This window comes from Pocillopora damicornis, chromosome 7 (assembly GCF_964200805.1).
Source record: "Pocillopora damicornis chromosome 7, jaPocDami1.2, whole genome shotgun sequence".
NCBI classification, from domain to species: Eukaryota; Metazoa; Cnidaria; class Anthozoa; order Scleractinia; family Pocilloporidae; genus Pocillopora; species Pocillopora damicornis.
This window is the reverse complement of record NC_142676.1, coordinates 24,373,551-24,394,337: the sequence shown is the minus strand read 5'-3', so window position 1 is coordinate 24,394,337 and position 20,787 is coordinate 24,373,551. Positions and strand designations below refer to the sequence as shown.

Here is a 20,787-nt window from a genome sequence, read left to right as displayed (position 1 = left end):
CCAATTTTTAGAATAAGAAGCGTTAACTCGTCAATGAGATATGGCTACAATTCAAGTAGAGATAGACATGGAAAGAAATATCTCAAATTATTTAGGTCCTTTTGTGTAATTTCCCATATAGTGAGTACAAGGGTGTAATTCACAGAGGTAATTGTACAAAGAACAAGCTCAATAATGATATGGAGAAAAACCTTCATCCTGGTATGCACTATGTGGATCCCAGTAAATCAATAAAAGCACCATATAGTCAAGGGGATGTTGTTGTGTTGTGAGAAAATGCAGGGCAACAATGTGCAGCAATGAATTTCTGTGCATTTAAATATACCACAATTTGAAAGGCATAGGCAATCTCAATGAATTGAAACAAATGATGCATATTGGAAGTCAACTATATAGCAGTTTGTCACAATTATCAAGACAATCATTTTTACCGCTAGCAGATTTACCATCAATGCCTATAGTACTAGGGGAAGATTACCAGCTAGAATACAGTGAAAGTGACACTGGTAATGTCCATGGTGAGCCTATCATTGAGGGATATCAATACTGTATGGGCCTGAAAAGAGCTTTTGAATCACATATATCAGAATGGTATAGGTCATTTATTTTAACAGTTGGATGCATTGCTGTGGGTATCAGTTACTGTGCAGATAATAGCCATTTTAAAGTGTTTAACTCACATGCTAGAGATGTTCATAGTAAAAGTCATGTTTGAGGACCGTGTTGTATCAGATATATCATCTACAGACAACTTAGTGCATTACTTCCAAAGTTTATATGGAGCAACTGATCTGTATGAACTAAAAGGTTTACAAATTACAAAATATGACTTGGCAATAAGCAGCAACGTAAGAGAAGTATTAAAGAGATCATCAGGTCAACACGTGTTGCAAAGGCCACTGTTTTGCAGTAGTTCTTTATTCTATATGTTACTTGATCATTTCACCTTGTAGTTACTGGAACTCAAATACCTTTGATGTAATCATTGAAAATGGATCTCAGCTTAACAATGCAATGCACAGTAAGCACTGTTTAACATCTGTAACCCTGCCTGACGGTGTTACAATTTTTGGCACTAAGATAAATGTACACGTTAATGAAGTAAGTCACAGAGAATTAAGTAATTTAACTGAAAGGAGGATATCTCTAGAGACCTTGATTTTGAGAACCACACTGGGAAAACAGGCTTTTTAATGTGGATTTCAAGTTACTGTATAGCTTGTATCTATCAACAAAATACAAAAGTAAAGCAATTGTTTTCTCTTCTGACATGAGAAGACAGTCAGGTCATTCACCTGCAATGAAACAGACAAAACACATTCATGGTGTAAATAATCTAGTAGAGGAAATTAATAATGTTGAAAGTAAACAGGAATGTCAGACTATGAAATATGATATACAATTTATTTTCTGTTCATGTAAAATTACTGAAATTGAAAGGAAATGCATCATGAGAAAACACAGAAAAAGATATATGTATGACAGCATGGAACCTGTTCCCTAAAAAGGTTTCTAGAAGACATTGAAGGAAAATATTCAACTATGGATGCTACAAAGAAGAAAGAATTACTTTCCCAACACAATGAGAAACTAGTGAAAGCCAGATCAGTTGAATTGTGTATTAACCAGTTGAAGAGGAAAATAAGAGAAGGCCCTTATTTCATATGTACTATCTGTAATCAAATACTTTAAAAGAAATCAGTAATAACATGCATAAACAAGAAGTACCCTTGCCCAACATATTTCAATATTCAACAGTCACTTGATGGAAAACAGTATATATGCAACACATGTCATTCAAAGGTCATAAAAGGAAAATTACAGTGTCAGGCTGTAGTGAATAATATGTATGTGGATGAAATACCCACAGAACTATTCTCACCAGAAAAACTAGAACGAATACTAATAGCTCAACAAATAGTATTTGAGAAGACTGTGGTCATGCCTAAGGGACAACATAAAAATTAAAGGTGCAGTATGCAATGTACCTGTAGAATGTGATCAGACCTGTGATTGATTCCCTTGTCCACCTGACAGATCTGGTATTAAATAATAATGGTAAAGCTTAAAAGAAAGTTACAATTTAGAGGATATGTTTATTTTCAAGCTATATGGTCAGAATTAATACAGCAAGTTCTTAACTGGCTCAAAGTGCATAATCCATTATACAAAGATTTAATTATAGTAGCTGATATTACCAATATTGATAGGTGCTGCATTTCTATCAACAAGAGAGGTTAGCTTACAAGAATGTGTATACAGATGTATGCCTGAACTCTGGCTGAGGAAAATTTTCCCTGCAACAGTATTTGTCAGCTGACTTAGTAGAAAAATGGGTATGTTAAGTTACTAAGACAAAACAAGAACTTAGTGACTTGGATGATGACAGTACAGATATATTCAAATCTAACATCACTGAACACTACTGTAATAGACCAGCCTCAGTTCCTGCTGCAGGTAATATTTGTCTCGCACAATTTGCAACTTATCACATCATGGACTATAGAAAAGAAAACATTGAAACCATTGATGCACAACCAGAAGTGCTTATAGATGACATAATTGAAATACAACATAGTAATAGCAATTCTAGTGAATTGATGAATAGATATCATTGATGAATAATAATGACACTATGAAATGTAGAAAAGTCAAAGCTGTTATCAGATATCATAGACCAAATAAAAGAAAACAACCTGAACTGTTTTTTTTCATGTACATGTATATTAGCCATGGAGGGATGAATCTAACCTCCTTGGAAGTGATCATACATGTGTCAAAATTCAATGAACTAGGAGCACAAGACATTGTAGAACATAACAGAGCAATCTTTGAACCTGACTCAGAAGCTGTAACAAAAGCACTAGAATGGCTAAGAAACAACTGTGGGACTGCCATACATTCATATGACCCTATAAATGATCAAGAAAATGCTGAACTACAACTAGAATTCCAAGATGAATCATCAGCAGATGAGGTATTCAATGAACAAGTACCCTCACAGCTTGCTGCAAATTTTCAAACCACTGAAAATTGTGGTCCATCAGCAATAACACTATTAACTCAGCCAACAGAAATATCTCATGACCAATTATGTCAATCAGTTGGATCATTAAATAACATGCAATGCAAAGCCTATGACAGGGTGCTTTCATGGACTAGAAATAAAATGAAAAACCTCCACAGCCTGAATTCACAAAATGTGGAACCAAGTTATCTGTTTATAACTGGAGGTGGTGGTGCTGGAAAAAGCCATTTGATTAAACCAATATACCACACTGTTGCAAAAATGTATAAATATACTCCAATGAATCCTGAGAAACCAACAGTCTTACTAACAGCACCAATGGAGTAGCAGCAACAAACATTCATAGTACAACCATCAACACAGCATTAGCAATACCTAAAAATACAGGTGATGTCCTACCTGACCAGAAAAGAACACAAATGAGATTATTGCTGTCTGAGCTGAAGCTAATAATAATAGATAAGATCTCAATGGTTTGTAACTCTACTCTCCTCCATATTCATCAACAATTAAAAGAGACATTTGATGATAACTACTCACAGCTTTTTGCTGGTACAAGTATTATTGCTCTCGGTGATTTATATCAGCTACTTGCACCAATTCAAAGAAAATTAGTTTTTGATAATTATGCAAATAATTCTTTTAATTTTTGTCACCCTTGGCATGCATTTGAAAAGATTGAGCTTACAGAAATAATGAGACAGAAAAATGACCAACCATTTACTGAACTTTTGAATAGATTTAGAACTGGAGCCCAGACTCATGAAGAAATCTGCTGCATTCAGTCAGGATCAATAAGTTCATTAGACAGCAATTACCCAACAGATGCTGTACACACGAGCTGAAAACATCCCAGTAGACCAACACAACAATACAAAATTAGCTCAGATTCCTAAACCTATGTTTACCCTGAAAGTCACAGATCAATATCCTAATAATGTCAACAAACAAGATATTGACAGAGTATTGGCAAGAGGAAGATCTGAAATTAGTGGACTTGATTATGAACCTCATTTAAAAGAAACAGCAAAAGTGATACAGCTAATATTGACATCTCAGATAGACTGATCAATAGTCAGATTGGTACAGCTAATAGTCAAGATATATGTCACTCCAAATGCCCAAAGGCCATCAATAATATTCATTAAGTTTGATGATAATAAAGCAGGACAAAACATGATAAATAGTAGCAATAACCAATATGCTAAAGAACACAAAGTAGTTCCTATTGAACCTATCTTGGCAAAGATAAAAGGGATACCTAATAAGCCATAATCACCTGAGATACAAAGAATACAGTTTCCAATTACAGTAGCATGGGCTTGCACCGTCCACAAAGTACAAGGACTGACATTGGATAGAGTATTTATAAGCTAATTCATCTTAACAAACAAAGAAGCTTTAATTATGGTCAAATATATGTCGCAATAAGTTATAATAAAACATTACAAGGTATTTACGCACTTGGAAAAATTGAACACAAGCATGTTAGAGCAAATCCTAAAGTACAAGAAGAATATGAAAGATTAAGAAATGTAGTAGCAATCATCATCTGCAATCAACAAATGAACCAAAGTGATCCAACACTGTTAGTTATCAGCCTTCTTAATGTCAGATCTCTTAATAAACACAGTATTGACATAAATTTTGATTCTTCAATTTGTAATAGTGACATGACATCTTTTACAGAGAAACAACCTCTACCCAATTCCAATGACAATCAAATAACAGAAAATTTACAATCATTTACACTCTGTTAAGGCAAGATCATGTTTCACACAGATTTTCTAGAATAGCACTATGTGCTATACTATGAATATTTTCCAGCCATGAATACAATTAAGATTCTCCTTGTTTATCATATTACTGACGTAAGCAAATCTGTTATTTTATTTTACAGAAGGCACAGTTCTAACATCTTACAGTACATAAATGGTATATTAGAAATATACTGATCTGTTGTGATATTGACCTGGTTCTTGGTGACTTCAACATTAACTTTTTGAATCACGATGAAATTAAACCACTCAGAATTTTAATGGATTCTCTACACTACATTCAAGTAGTACAAAGTCCTATGTTTGTATCTGCTGGAAGTCTGCTTGACCATGTTTATGTAAAATGCAGCCATTGCCATATCATTAAACGTTCTGTGCTAGCTGTCTGTTACCCTGAGCATGATGCCATTAAAATTTCAATAAATTCCACACCATCTATTTCATAATTAATGACTACCATTTTTTAGAGCCAATTTTGACATATAAGTAAACGTAAGATTTGAACTTATATTTTCTTACAACATTTAACCATCAAAAACTTGCCAGAACTGACAATGAACTGAATGTTCGTCCAGCCCTCCCAGCCTAATACATCATATGGATCCTGATATACATTATGCATATCAGCCAGCCTGGATCCTAATCATGTAGTCAATTACGTTCCCCATTGTTTAATAATTAAGCTCATATATACAGTCAAACCCCTATTAAGCAGCCACCCTCGGGGAAATGGAAGGTGGCCGCTTAACAGGGGTTGGCGTACTTTGAATACTTTTTATATTTGGGTGCCTGCTTTGTGAACATAGCATCAAGTCAAACGTGTTTGAATTTCTTCAATAATCGTCACTTCCTATTTCACACTCTTAATAATTATTGTCATCACCTTCTCCAAAACAAAGCCAAAGTAAGGGAATAACATTTTAGGTTGTCGCTATATAGAGGTGAAGGCAATAGAAAAACCGCATCGGGATGACTAAAAGGTGGCCATGGCCGCTTAATAGAGGCACAGGCAGACAACCCTGTGGGTTTGAGGCCGCGTGACGTCAATTATTTGATACGCTAGTTGAACTCTTCGTTTGACAACGGTCGATCTCTGCAAGACGCAAGTGACCCCGAGAAATGTTTCAAAAATTCCGCAAAACGGAACATTTCATCCCCAAAATCCGCTTGATGACAGTCAGATAGATAAAGTTCACTCACTTTCGTTTTTCTGTGTTGTCTCGAGTGATTTTGCGGGGCAAAGGCAAAGGAAAAACACAGGGCGTGCAACTTCCACGACCGTCTGGGCCGAAAGCCTCCAGAACTTCGCCAAATTTCTACCACTTCCAAATTTTGCTCACCTCCCAGCTTCGGGCATGTTAAAGTTCGGTAAACGCATAAGAGCCAAACCAAAAATCAGTGCAATTGCCCGCCTCAACCACCTCAAAAGACTGCTCGATTTCCGACATTTGCTCACCATGTCGTCGACGTCGATCATTTGCCTCCGATTGACCGTATTAAAATTATTTAATAACTAGCCGAGCTCAGATTACACCCGACCCTCCCCACGCCAGGGCTACCCAGTTGAACACGACACCACGCAAGTCGCGACACAAAGTTTTGACGTCCAATGGCAACGTCGTCGTCTAAATAACGCAGTCTAATGGTCGTTTCATTCAAATAATTCAGTTTCGTGCAGCGACTTATTATGTCCTAAACTAAATCTTTAAAACGGCACTCAGCAGCACTAACCAGACGACTCCAAACCATGAAGATTTTTCGCTTGCCTTTCACGTACTCAACTTTAACTTGAAACTCCATGTTTGATATTGGAGCTATACGAAAAAACACGCAATAAAATCGACAATAACGGAAAGCACAAGCGAGCCAAGACGCGCCGCCTAAGTGCCGAGTCGAGTCTTCGCGCGCTTTGTTTCCATTGGATACATTCCCGATGCCATCGGAAACGTCAAAGTTTTGACGTCGAAACTTTGTATGGAAACCTGCGTGATATCGCACTCAACTGGGAAGCGTAGTGTTTACAACACATGTTACGAACGACCCCAGCGAGTGAATAAAATAAAGCTTGTGTACAGTCGCTCCCTCCACTCAAAAAAATCGAGGAGAGAGACGTCCCGATTTTTATGCGGGGAGGGAGCGGCTGTACACAGGCTAATAAAATATAGTTTTACACACGAGTAAATAAACTGACTGTTGGCGCAAATAACCGTCAAAAGGATAATAAATGGATCATGATCTATACGCTGGAAAGAACTGTTTCTTACTGAGTCTTCAAAAGAAATACGTGTGACACTCCACGCTTTCTCGGAAAGGAAGAGTGTTTGGTTTCTAGCGGAGAGAATATGATCCAGGTGGAATTCCTGCACATCACGAATGACAATGTAACGCAACTGATTGTTTCTTCAGACAGAAAATAAAAAGGTTTATGAACAAGATTTGTATTAGGAAACCTTTTTTTGAGATGAAGCAAATCGCACTTCTTTTCTACAACATATACACTGAACAAAACATCGGTAAAATGAACTGTTTCTCTACCGTAACAGCTGAAATCAATGAGCCTGCTTATGCAATCAATGAGCCTGTTTATGCAAAGTTCTGATCTTAAAATTTCGTGTTTGTTGTTTTGCTCACGCAGTTCAGGTCGAGCATAGCAGAATGTAGAGGTTATGTGATTGTGTTATTTGAAATGGGTAACAAAGCATCCATATGTGATGAAGTAACTGCAGCTTATCAAGCTGCTCTTGACAACGGTTCTGATCTGCTTGATTTGCTTAAGGAGGTGAACACCGAATTAAGAAAAGCCGCTCTGAAAACAAAAATCAAAGATGGCGACGACCATGCTACTATTCTCATCATCGCTGCTCGTAATGGAAAACTGGATATTGTGAAGGTTCTTTTACGCTATGAAGCAAACGTCGAGGCCCGTGGAACGATTAAGTTTGACGGAAAAGTTATAGAGGATTGTACAGCTTTATGGGTCGCTGCTGCTAAAGGTCATTTTGATGTTGTGAGACTCTTGATAAAACAAAACGCCGAAGTCGACGGCAGAACATCGAGTAATTCGACTCCGTTGAGAGCTGCTGCCCTTCATGGACACCTTGATATTGTGCGCTGTTTGGTTGAGAACGGGGCCGATGTAAATGCACGCACTAATTTCGGTAGTACTCCTCTGATGTTAACATGTTACAAAGGCCACCTGGATGTTGCTTCCTATCTTGTAAAACACGGCGCAAACGTAAATCTACAAGACATCCATGGACGCTCGTGTCTTCATAATGCTTTGAAAGGGGGTCACGTTCAGGTGGTTGGTGACTTGCTTGCTTTAGGAGCAAAACAAACACAAAATCTAAACCGTTTAACACCACTTCTTGAAGCCAGTAATGATTGTAGAATTGAAATGGTGGAGTGGTTCATCAACCGACCAGAATGTTCAAAGGAACAAAGAATTGATGCTCTTGAGCTTCTTGGAGCCACCATTGCTAATGATCCTCATGCCTACGACATCAAAAGAGCGTTTCGTTTCATGAAGCGAGGAATGGAGGAGAGGTATGGGAACCCGTCATGTCCTTTGCTTAAAAAGAAAATGGAACCAGTGGAGGCTTATGAGATTAGAACAGAAAGTCAAACTCTCGAGGAACTTTCTCTCCTAAAAGATGATGATCATGCTATCCAGATGGAGGGACTCATGATTAGAGAGAGAATCCTGGGAACTGACAATACAATATTACGGATCCCGATACGTTACCGAGGAGCTGTCCTAGCTGATTCTAAGAAGTACGAACTCTCTGTTGGTTTGTGGACGCGAGCAATGGAAATAGCTATGAATTGCAATGTTCCAAAAACAAAAGATCTTGAAAACCTCACTGATCTAATTGCAGAAATGGTGCTGAATGGCCACAGTTTGAGTCCACAAACTATCGAGAACATTTTTGAAAAACTGATCGATGGAAAAAGGAAACTGTCCGAAAAGTTGAAGCCTGGAGAATTGGAAGAAGAGCAAAAAAATGAGGCGCAAGAGACATTGCTTTTTAATGCTCTATATCTCTTGGTGATGTACACCAAAGTTCGAGTTTCGTTGGAAATGAAAAGTGGAAACATGATTGATCTTCTTCAAAGATTTCTGCGTTTAGAGCCTCGCACCCGTGATGGAAATACACCTTTGCACTCGACTGTATGGCATAAGACTCCTGTTCGTAAAGACGCTTTTTTGCCACGTGTATGCAAGCTTCCCTGTGTTGAGACCATGAAGCTACTTTTACATGCAGGGTGTGATGTGAATTCTCTTAACACCCAAGGAAACACTCCACTTCATTTAGCTGTTACTTTTGTACCACGGCCTGAACAAGAAGAAATTTTGAAAGAAATGCTGGAGTTGTTGTTGGATCTCGGCGCAGATACAAAGCTTGCTAACAAGAATGGTCAAACAGTTATGGACTGCTGCGAGACTGACGAAGCCCGAGGCATTTTGTCTGCAAAAGGAGGACTGGGTGCCATGAACATCGAGGCCAGAAAGGCAAGAAAGTTCTGATTTTAAGGCTTTATATATTTTCCCTAAATTATCACAATAAGCATCATAATGAAATGGGAGAACTTTTAGTTTATTTCTCCATAGGATCTTGTGTTGATGATGTTTCGTAACGCCTGGTTGCCTTTCTTTTACTTTAATGGTTTCCAAACTCATCCTTTTATGAATGAAAATATTCATTATGATGCTGTGATAATCAAAGGAAGCATCATTTTGGTGCATTAAAAATTGAGTGTCACCGCCGAAAATATATGAGCTATCACGGTAAGTTAAAATGTTTATATATTTATATGCCCCCCTTTCCCCCCCCCTCCCACCTCCGAAAGGAAAGGGAAAAAACAGAACGTTATGGCCTCTCTTGAAGTGTTCCATATTTGAGACTAGTATGAGAAAAAAAATAATAAATGCGCGAAATAAATATAACTCAATCTGATGGTGGCTTTCAAGCAATAGCAAGCCGTTAGGTGGATTTGTTGATCAAGTTACCAGACTTATGATCACCCGTCCGATTAATGTTTATATAACAAAAACAAAGCAATTTAAATGAAAGTTCAAACAGCAAAACGAGAAGAATTGAAGTGATTTCTGACTGTCGATGATTCGGAATGAATTGCAAAACAGTTAGAGCACACTGATCCCTAATTATAATTCTAAAAATGTAGGCCTTTCCTTAATTTTGTAATGTGACTCGCTTTTCAGTAAAGGTTTATTTATATTTACGGTCTGGCTTTAGCGTCGGTTGATTTCGTTCGCATTTGATGTATGAACACTTGTTTACTTGTGGTACAAGTAGCCAAAATGAATTTGCTTTGAAGACGCAGGGAAACGCGGTCATAGGGAATGAAATTATCAGACAGCGCAAAAACCGATGACATCCCTCTACAGCGCATATTTTTACTGGCAACTATCATAATAATCTTAAAAGCTCATCAGTCTTTTTGTTGAACATTTGATGTTATCTTGAATTGCTTGAAGCTTGAATTACTAGAGCAATTTGCCACTATGGAATCATCACGTGGGGAGTTCGTTTAAAATGAATCATAACAATTCGTGTGCAAGCTAAACTTATGACGTCCAAACATCAATGACAGCGATGGCATGAACTCGCACGCAGCATGTTTTGTAACGGGTCAACAAGCTAAATACTCCTGATATAACAATAGTTGAAATGGTGTGAGTAGATTCAGTTAGCTAGTATATAAAAATAACTTTAAGAATACATATATATTATACTAGTACACATTTGAAGAAGAGACCTCATTGGTTTTCAAGGGTCCGCCGGAGAATAAGCAAACCAAAACTTTACGAATAAAAAAGTAAATTAAAAGAGGCTATCTAAAACGCATTTAGGTTCCCATTTCAACTTGAGCATGGCATAGGTCTTTTTAAGTCTGTTAATCATAACAAAGGCAAATCATGTAAAAACGTAACATTTAAGTTTCTGATAAAAATACAGCAAGGCCCAGATTTTTTTTTGATTTCGTTTGGAAGGGAAACTCGGTGTACATGTGCCAAAATGTTTTTTTTTTCCTAAGTTGCTATGTGTTTGCCATTTTTTTCTAAGAATGAAGTAACTGGAAGTGGAGTCGGTGAAGGAAGAGGAGAAAGATTTGTTCTTGGAACCGAAAAAGACCTAAATGAGAATATTAAAAGGGCGGAAACGAAAAGGAGATCAGGTAAGAGGATATTGTTGAGGAACAAATTTGTAAAGAAAAATAATTGTAGGAAAGACCAGGGAGTTCCGTTATGAGCTTTTAGGTAACAATATTAGTTAACAGAGGAGAATTGAATATATTATAAATATTTTTTACACAGACAGCGGTGGGTGCCAAGTAATCTAAAATGGAGTCCAAAATGATTTAGTTCCTAAGTTTGAATGTCTTTTGACATAAAACTTACCCAGAGAGGGAGAGGAATATGTTTTGGGTTTTCGGTTCACGCTCTGTGAGACAAGCTGAAAAATGCCTTGTTCTATTTTCATTATCTAAGGACTATTTAGGGAGTTGACACAACAGTTGGAACACGTTCAACCAAGAAACAGAGATGGAGAACTGAGGGAGATGACACAGCAGTTGAAAAATGTTCGTAGACAACTACAAGAGAGAGATGGACAACTACCAGAAAAAGATCGCCAACTAAGAGAGAGACATGGACAACTTAGTGAGAAGACACAGCAGGTGACAAATACTGAAGGGCAACTAAAGGAGAAAGATAAACAACTGAGAGAGAAGACACAGCAGTTGACTAATGTTCAAGGGCAACTACAAGAGAAAGATAAACAACTGAGAGAGAAGACACAGCAGTTGACAGACGTCCGGAGTCAACTACAAGAGAGAGATGGACAACTGATGGAGAGGACACAGCAGTTAACAAATACTCAAGGGCAACTACGAGAGAAAGATGGAGAACTGAGGGAGAAGACACAGCAGTTGACAAACGTCCGGAGAGATGGACAACTGAGGGAAATGAGGATTCAGTTGACTGATCTCCAGAGGCAAGTGCAAGAAAGAGATGGACAACTGAGGCGGATGACACAACAGTTGACAAATACTCAAGGGCAACTACAAGAGAGAGATGGAGAACTGAAGGAGAAGACACAGCAGTTGAAAAATGCGGAAGAACAGCTACAAGGGAAGGATGAGGAGGTTTCTTCCTTAGAGAGCCGGCTGGAGGAAAAAGAACAGCAGGTAGACGAACTAGAAGAGTCTCTCTCAGCAACTCGACAGGCGTTAAATAGACTTTCACGCCAACAATCACCTGACTGGGTCATTCCGCGTAATGAGATTCAACTGACAGAGGAGTGCCTTGGTACGGGTGGTTGGGGAATTGTAGTTAAAGGCAGATACTGCGGGTGCACTGTTGCCGTGAAACAAATCTATGACAGTCTTTTGAAATCTTCCTCATATTATCGGGAGTCGTTCGAGAGAGAAATGAATATTGCCTCCAGATGTCGCCACCCTTGTTTGCTTCAGTTTATTGGAGCAACAAACGATGAACGAAGTCCTTTGTTTGTCACAGAGCTCATGGAAACAAGTTTGCGAGCACTGCTAGAGCTGCGATCTCTTTCTCCCACTGAAGTGTCTGTCATCTCTTTAGACGTGGCTCGAGCATTAAACTATCTTCACCTGAAGAAACCATCCCCCATCATTCACCGCGACATCAGCAGTGCCAATGTGTTGCTGTGGCGAGAAGCTGACCAATGGCGAGGCAAAGTGTCGGATTATGGCACGGCTAATTTCAAGCGAGACATTATGACGGCTTGTCCTGGTTCTAGGATATACAGTGCTCCTGAGGCACTTACAGAGAGTCAAACTGCGAAGGTATGTGTACATTTGTATTTTAGGGTCATATTTCTCAATTGTTTATTTGTGTTTACAATAAACAGTCTGGTGAAGTATTTTTATTATAAGACGTTAAATAATTTGTCGACTTGGCGGGATAAAAATTGTCTGATCTTTAAATGCGATTAAACCCTTTTCCTGGGTAACCGCTCGTGTGCTTCAGGTAAAGTCTGTAGTCTTAAGTGAACTCGTGGTAAAACATGCCGGAAGCAAGGTTAATAAGAAAAGATGAACTTCAACTTCTTGAGAGGAGTCGAGCCTATATCTCTTCCCTTTAGAATGCCCCACTGTAAAGCTAGACTATGCCCTCTCTATGGGTCACCAAAGAGGCACGATTCCTGCGTGGCGAACTAGATTAGACATAAAAAATATTAAACTAGGGAGAACACTCATATCAAACTTGAACCTTTTTACACTCATTGATAATGAACTTAGGTCTACTGTAAATTTTTTTCCTTAACTATAATTTTGTTGTCGAACATAGCTTGATGTGTACAGTTTCGGAGTTCTCCTCTGTGAGATTTGCACCCGGAAACTACCGGATCCTGACAGGCGTGACGAGCAAGTTGCCATGGTGAAAAATCGAATACTACGAGCTCTCATCCGGAGATGTCTGAAACGAGCTCCTGAAGCGAGACCCAGCATGGAAGACATCATCGGTGAACTGGAACAATCACTTTTTTTTCAATATAGGTCTGCAAAAAAGTGCCTCAGCAATGAGACTTTGATATGATCGACTAGCAGTTTTTTTTGTAAAGTGTATACTACGTATAAACTTTAGACTAGGTAGAAAATGCAGCCTGTAGATCACACACTGGGTATGAATTGTAGGCTGGTGAAGGAAAATGTCTAATCGCACAATGATATGATAGATGAGGAATGATAAGTAACATCGTGCTGATTAGCCATCAGACTTAATTGAGATTATATAACTGATGTTTCTGTGTTTTGACTGGGATTGATTCTTTCCGTTTCGAACGTCGTTAGAAGTTATAAAAAGACCTAAGACTATTGTGTGATTTACAGATAAAGATTAAGATCATATGTTACGCTATTATGTACATATGAATCCGACATAGATAAATTGTCTAAAAATAGCAAAGAAAGTAGTAGCTTGATAGTACAGTTATATTCCTCAGTCGAGAGAGATATATTTTAAGTACACACTGCATAGACTGTTTGCAGTGCGGCAAAGATAGAAATAAAACTTAGTAGGACGCCTTTTAATTTATCTTTGAATTTCTCTTCGTCCCCTCCTCGAAACAGAAGATACGCTTCAGACTTCCTGTTTTCCCAGAAAGGATGAGTGATTGACAACTTGTGGAGATTTAGCATAATACGGTTGCGAAATTCATTAGTGATCATGCATATTGAGATAAACAGCGTACCATCACTGTTTTTCTTAATATACATAAACGATTACGAAAATAATCCGTGTTCAGGTCCTTTACTCGGGTGAGGTAACAACTACACCTTTTTCAAAAGTAATGGAATAAAGCATCGGTTTCAGTCTTTCTGATCAGTAAATACGTTAGCGTGACGGTTGAGTTTACAAATGCTTGTCTAGGAGAGGTCGCGAGGTCAAGAAGTTCTGGTGTTTGTTTTTTCCCATCACTAATACAATTTCTTTCATGGAAACCTCGGATGGGACGGAAAGTCCCGCTTAGGCGTAACGAAAAATGGGTAATAAGCAATCCACGATACAAAACGTTTATGAAGCTGCTCGTGATGGTTCTTCTGATCTAACTAATCTTTTAAAGCGGCTCAACACTGAAGAAAGGAAAACTGCGCTCGATTCCAAGACCAAAGATGGCGACGAGAATGCAACTCCTCTCATAATTGCTTCTCGCAATGGAAACTTAGACTCTGTAAAGATTCTCTTGAGTTTCAAAGCAGATATCGAAGCACGAGGAACTGTGAAAGCCAACACTGACGAAGTTTTCGAAGGTTGCTCTCCTTTGTGGGCCGCTGCTGCTACTGGTCATCTAGATGTTGTGAAACTGTTAATCGATCACAATGCAGACGTTAATGACAGAAATGCAACGAATTCGACTCCTTTGCGGGCTGCTGGGTACGATGGACGTCTTGATATTGTGAGTTGTTTAGCCAAGAACGCAGCTGATGTAAATGCAAGAGATGAATTTGAGAGTACTCCTTTGATGATAACATGTTACAATGGTCACATGGATGTTGCTTCCTATCTAATCGAACATGGCGCAAATCACCATTTGCAAGACAAGGCTGGAGACACGTGTCTTCACTATGCTGCAGAGAAAGGTCGCACTGAAGTTGTCGGTAGGCTTCTTTCTCTTGGAGTAGAAGAGAGGCAAAATAAGAAACGTTTGACCCCACTACTAACAGCCAGTAATGAAAGCAAATATGAAATGGTCGAGTATTATATCAACCGACCCGAATGTACCAAGGAACAAAAAATTGACGCTCTCGAACTTCTTGGTTCCTCAATTGCAAATGATCCTGATTCTTATGACATCGAAGAAGCATTCAGTTGTATGAGGCGTGCAATGGAAGAGAGGTATCAGGACCCGTCATGTCCATTGCTAAAAAAGAACATAAAACCTGTGGAAGATTATGAAAATAGAACAGAGAGTCAAACTCTTGAGGAACTTTCCCTGTTAAAAGATGATAATCATGCTATCCGCATGGAGGGACTCATGATCAAGGAGAGAGTCCTTGGAATTGAATCTGCAGCACTTCTGGACGATATCAGATCTTATGGGATTGTTCTGGCTGACTCTGAGCATTACAAACCTTGTATTGGTCTATGTAAACGAGCGATGGAAATAGCCATGAACTGTGGTGAACCTATTACGCACGATCTTCAAATGTTATCATGGCTATTTATAGTAACGGAACTTCGTTGCTCAAATGGAAAACACATTGTGGCAGCATTCGAAAAACTGACAGAAAAACTAGAGGATGGGAAATTGCAAGAGGGGCAAGAAGATGAGGAAAAAGAAAAAATGCTTTACTGTTTTCTAAATCTTCTGATGATTTGCGCCAAATTTGAAGTTTTAGAGGATAATGAGGATGAAATAAAGGAAATGATCGACTATGTTCAAAGAATTCTGCGTTTAGACATTCGTAACCGCGATGGAAATACATTACTGCATCTAGCCGCAGCATTTGATACAAAAACTGTGGGAATCGTGTACAAGTCTCCCTGCATTAAAACCGCGAAGCTACTTTTACATGCAGGGTGCAATGTGAATGCCGTAAACTTTGAAGGAGAAACTCCTCTTCATTTGGTTGTGACTTTTATGCCAGGGGGTGAACAGGTAGAGACTATGAAAGAAATTATGGAGATATTGCTCGATATCGGTGCAGATACAAAGCTCGTAAACAGCAAGGGTCAAACACCACTGGAATGCTGCGAGAGTGACGTGGCTCGAAGGATCCTGTCAGAGAGAAGAGCAGTGGGTGCTATGAACGTCTTTACCAGAGATGTAAGAAAGTTTTAAGTTCTGAGAATTGTTTTGTCCACAAAATGATGATAACATTTAATTAAATTCTACTTTTTATCCTTCTCCTTATATCAAAGAGTACTTTTGTCGATGGGAAGATCTATCAACTCTAAAAACTTAATCCAAAAAATTCATTTTGTACAGTAAACATGACAAAATTTGAATTTGCATGTATAACTTTTCTATTCAAAGAAGCTCAGTACATTAAGTTAAATTAACTGCAAATTGGAATAATGGTAATAATGATGATGATTAGGATAATAATAATAATATCCGTGCTGTTGACTTTTTTTCGGTCTCTATCGTTCGATTTTATTCCTGCACTTTGAGGAGTCATCATTAGATAACTACCGGTGCGTCTTACGTTTATGCCTCCAGGCGTCTTTGTTTGGTGCAATTTAGCTATACAGATGATGGAATTTCAAATGTTATTTAAATTATTGACTTTTAAACTTGGATGCATGTGCATTATTAGCATCTGATATGTATTATCAGCACGATGAATAAAGAAACTGTTACAGTTATTATTGGTACTATCAATATCATTATTAATACTTATAGTGATTCTTATCATCAAATTATCTTTTGTTTCCACCAAGGATGTAAAAACTGGTAGCGAAACTGTTGTGAGTAGTGCAGTTGTTGTTCCCATAGCAACCGAAATAGAAGAATTTAATTTTGAGGAGAAGTCTCAGAAAGAGAAATCAGGTGAGTTCATTTTCATTTAGGGGTGAGTTTGTCATGATGAAATTTTGTAGTTCATCTGCTATGACGCCCGCAGTTGGTTATAAAAAGACATGTTGAACCTCATCGTGAGCTGATAGTTGACCGAAAGTTGGGCAATCAACCATTGGCTACGTGGATGACCTAGTCAAAGAGCAACCAGCAGAGAGGGAAGGCTTTCGATTGTTCCAGCTCTCGATTGGTTCAGGCGTTTTTACATGTTCACATGCTTATTTTTCATTGTTAAAATCCAACATGACTGAAAGGCCAAATATTTTTACAAAATATTACAGATAAGTTATTTCCACTCTCTCTGTCGCTATGAATGATAAATTATTATAAAAAAACGAATGAAATACCAAGTGAGCTTTCGCCGGAACACGTGATATCTTCCCATGTAAAAAGATCACTGTTGCTATGGTTAACTTATAGCTCGCGTTTTCCAAAATAAAAAATTTTTGAGGCCATTATTTTAGGATTGAAGCCCTTTATTGCACTAGAACAGAAACGGAATTTGTATTTCGTTCACGCTTTACAGGCCGTGCACTTTTTCCATTATTTAGCTGGGAAAAATTCTACTTTAGTGACACATTGTTCTACTTTTTAAAAAAGTATTAAAGTTAAATAATTTAGTAATACATTGGTGTTTATATAAGAAGTAGAATGTAACATGGCCACTTGGAGATATGAAATTTCTCTTCTCGCGTTTAAAAAAAATATTCTATCCGTTCGCGTCGTTCATTCGTGAAATGTGTTTCTACGGTCGGAGAGAAATCTCCGCCTGGCCATTTAATATTGTCTTTTTTATGAAGTCGAAAATATCATATGACAGATGGACAGTGTCAATCTTAGCCTCAAGAGAATCAGATGGAAACCACGGCCACACAAAATACAAATGTATTATTGACCAAATGTGAGATCAAGATGGATACTGGCCGAGTTCTTGTTTGCATTTTATGGACAAAAACGCGAAAAAAGGACGACGCTAATATCTAGCAACCTTAACTGAACAAGTTTGGTCAATTAAAGATTTTTTATATGGCAAAAAGAATCAAGAGTTACTTGTTTAATATCGACAACCGAAAAAGAAAGCCAACGGTGTTTGTAGTTAAATAACCCCAAAGGGAGTACTTTTTGCTTTCTTTGTTTTGATTGTCTTCTGCTGTTTTTTGCGACTCCCTCGCCGACATTTTCAAAAAGTTACGAACTTTCGCCCAACTTTCCCGTGTGGGATTAAAGCGGAAATCTCGCGCGGGAAAGTTTGGCGTTTTCGTAAAAACTTGTTGGTTGGCTTTTTCTGCGATGGTATGGACATCGTGTCTTTCCAGTCTTTTGTATTGGAGTCGTTAGGTGGTTGCATCAGTAGCAACACTAAAATAGTATCTCCTTGCTCACATTTAGGTTTTTTACAAGATGAACAAAAACTCTCTCGTGACCACAAAAATGGCCCTGCTGACTCAGAAGAGATAGAAATGGATGAACTGTACTTCGACAGGTACAAACAATCACTAGCGAGAGGGAAAGAAAGAAACCGTAAATTCGCAGAAACCGTTAACAAGGGAGGAGGACCAAATGCAAGAAAGACATAAACAACTGACGGAAATGAACCAGTGCGGGATTCATTCCCAAGCACAGCTGCTAAAGAAAGAATTGGAAGATGTTAACCTGCCGAGGGAAAAAGAAAAACAAGAGGAAAGCTCACGAAGAAAATTGTGCGAGATAGGAGAGCACGCGCAATTACACGAGAGCGTAGGACAAGAAATAAAGTCCAAAAGACAACTGCACGAGGTAGAGAGCCATATGAAAGACGCACCAGGAGAGTTACAAGAAAAAAATAACAGTTATATAACCAGAAAATTCAACTGCTTGAGATAGAAAAGCAATTAAAAGACACGCAAGCACAGTTACAAGAGAAGGAAGAACTAGAAGAAAACTCCAAAAGGCAATTGCACGAGATAGAGAGGCATTTGAGAGACGCACAAGGACAGTTACAAGAGAAAGAATAAGAATTACTTAACTGCAAAATGTTGATGCGTGATATGGAGAATGATCTCAAGGACGCACAAGGACAGTTACAGGAGAAAGAAGAACTAGAAGAAAACTCCAATAGACAACTGCACGAGATGGAAAGGCATTTGAGAGACGCACAAGGACAGTTGCAAGAGAAAGAAGTAGAATTACTTAATTGCAAAATATTGATGCGTGATATGGAGAATGATCTCAAGGACGCACAAGGACAGTTACAGGAGAAAGAAGAACTAGAAGAAAACTCCAATAGAAAACTGCACGAGATGGAGAGGCATTTGAGAGACGCACAAGGACAGTTACAAGGACAGTTGGGCTTGATACAATTTGCTCTACAAACAATTAAGTCAAATGTTCTTACTAAAGACTAAAGAGTAGAGACTAAAGAGACTAAAGGAGGGTCCCTAATTACTGCATGTGAATCGCATCGGCGATAAGTCGAGCGTCAACTTTGACTTTGTCATCTGTGGTCAAACTAACTACAGCTTTTCTCTTACAGAATCCTACTTTTTAGCTGTTTCAGTGTGTCGAATTAGAGGAGTTCGCCTATGCGTAATTTTTTAGCTGCGCCTCTGTTCTGTAAATTTCTTTAATTGAGTCGTTTTTTATACTTTCGAAGCTGTGAGGTATAAGAAATTTGAATATACTAGATTTTTAAAGATTCAATAACTATTTTTAACAATAGACAATTTCAAGGGACGCCTAGTTTTTTTTACACGTATGAAAAATTTTATTCCATTCACTGGCGATCACGATATAATGCAACGCTTTGGAAAAAATGAAACAACTTGCATGATCGTTTTTATGTTTGTATTCAGTAACGAAAATTCTTGAGAACTGAATTCGGTTAGAAGGTAGTTTAGCGTTATCAATTGAGTTGAAAATGTAAATTTGCCACGGCCGTAAAGAGTTTAAGAACTGACATTTCGAGCGAGCATAAGTGCACAATTAACGCAAATCCTAGGCGTTTTGATCACGACGAGAAAACCAGCGAAATGACGGCCTGAACTTGATGGGGAGAGCGGCAACGCTAACACCGGAAGTCGAAATAGAGTCGTGTCCAGATTATCCGCGCGCTTTCCCGTTCTGAAATGACGTTCCCGTCCTCTTGCTAAATAGAGTGGTTTAGCAAGAGGACGGGAACGTCATTTCAGAACGGCACGCGCAGCAAAAATGCCGAGAAGAAACTGGGTCGAGAACGCCGTCGCGTTGTGTTGAAAAGTGACTTAGCAGTCGTTTCAACGAACCGTCCACGCTATATTTGTTCTTTTGTTTCGTTCTTGAATATCCTAACCTTGGCTCTTTAGGATCATTATCAGCTTTGAATTTTTTCGGTTTCGTAGACCACTCGAAGGACAACGAAATTATCCTCTTTGAGGGTGTAACAAGCACAAACCGAGGATAGTTTACTACAAGTGAGTAGTTAATATGAATCCACATGGGCGGTTAAACTTTGAAATTATTCCATTCTAGTCTCGAGTCTATCAGATTTTGAAGCCCACTAAATATTTTTTTTTCTATGATTTGTATCGCTGTCATTTCGTTTCGTGCTTCTAGATTTTAGCACTACTCGTTTTTCTTCATAATTTTGTAAAGTATAATTTGGAATTTAAATCGTCGCGGTTTTTTCCCTTGTTTACTGAATATTCTTCTCAATCATGACGGTACACCTCTTTTGAGCACCACCCTCTTAGAGTTGCAATGCATTTTGAACGGAGTTATCAGAAGTTATGACGAAAACATTTAGAGATCAAGCGACCCAACGATGGAGTTGTTTACAATGAGTTCCCGTTTAACTATGAACAAATGAAATGCACTCAAACTAGTCACCAACGAAACGGTTAGACTGAGGAATCAGACTTCGTTCCTGTTTTATTTTTGTTTT

At 38.3% G+C, this 20,787-nt stretch overlaps 2 protein-coding genes, 1 long non-coding RNA gene and 1 pseudogene across 6 annotated transcripts; 3 read left to right on the top strand and 1 right to left on the bottom strand.

The window, feature by feature from the left end:
* Positions 1 to 759: 759 nt before the first annotated feature.
* LOC113672900 (uncharacterized) lies at positions 760 to 6,408 on the bottom strand. 4 transcript variants are annotated; one of them, XR_016188480.1, is made up of 3 exons: positions 6,147 to 6,408; positions 1,989 to 2,039; positions 760 to 1,295 (listed from the first exon to the last, which is right to left on the bottom strand). It is a non-coding gene; the product is annotated as an uncharacterized LOC113672900 (long non-coding RNA). The 4 variants fall into 4 exon arrangements; XR_016188483.1 differs by having other exon boundaries at positions 1,989 to 3,427; positions 6,147 to 6,302; XR_016188481.1 differs by having other exon boundaries at positions 1,989 to 3,427; positions 6,007 to 6,299.
* On the top strand, positions 3,682 to 4,527 carry LOC149043258 (uncharacterized; annotated as a pseudogene).
* A 786-nt stretch (positions 6,409 to 7,194) lies between the features above and the next one.
* Positions 7,195 to 13,897, top strand: LOC113672883 (uncharacterized). The gene is made up of 4 exons (XM_089212546.1): positions 7,195 to 9,319; positions 10,896 to 11,007; positions 11,321 to 12,651; positions 13,157 to 13,897. The coding sequence occupies exons 1-4, from the start codon at positions 7,493 to 7,495 to the stop codon at positions 13,403 to 13,405; spliced, it is 3,519 nt and encodes a 1,172-aa protein (XP_089068672.1). The 5' UTR covers positions 7,195 to 7,492; the 3' UTR covers positions 13,406 to 13,897.
* A 362-nt stretch (positions 13,898 to 14,259) lies between these two features.
* LOC113672869 (uncharacterized) lies at positions 14,260 to 18,871 on the top strand. The gene is made up of 3 exons (XM_089212481.1): positions 14,260 to 16,136; positions 16,754 to 16,862; positions 18,279 to 18,871. Exons 1-3 carry the CDS (start codon positions 14,352 to 14,354, stop codon positions 18,464 to 18,466), a joined length of 2,082 nt encoding a protein of 693 aa, XP_089068607.1. The 5' UTR covers positions 14,260 to 14,351; the 3' UTR covers positions 18,467 to 18,871.
* The last annotated feature ends 1,916 nt before the right edge of the window (positions 18,872 to 20,787 follow it).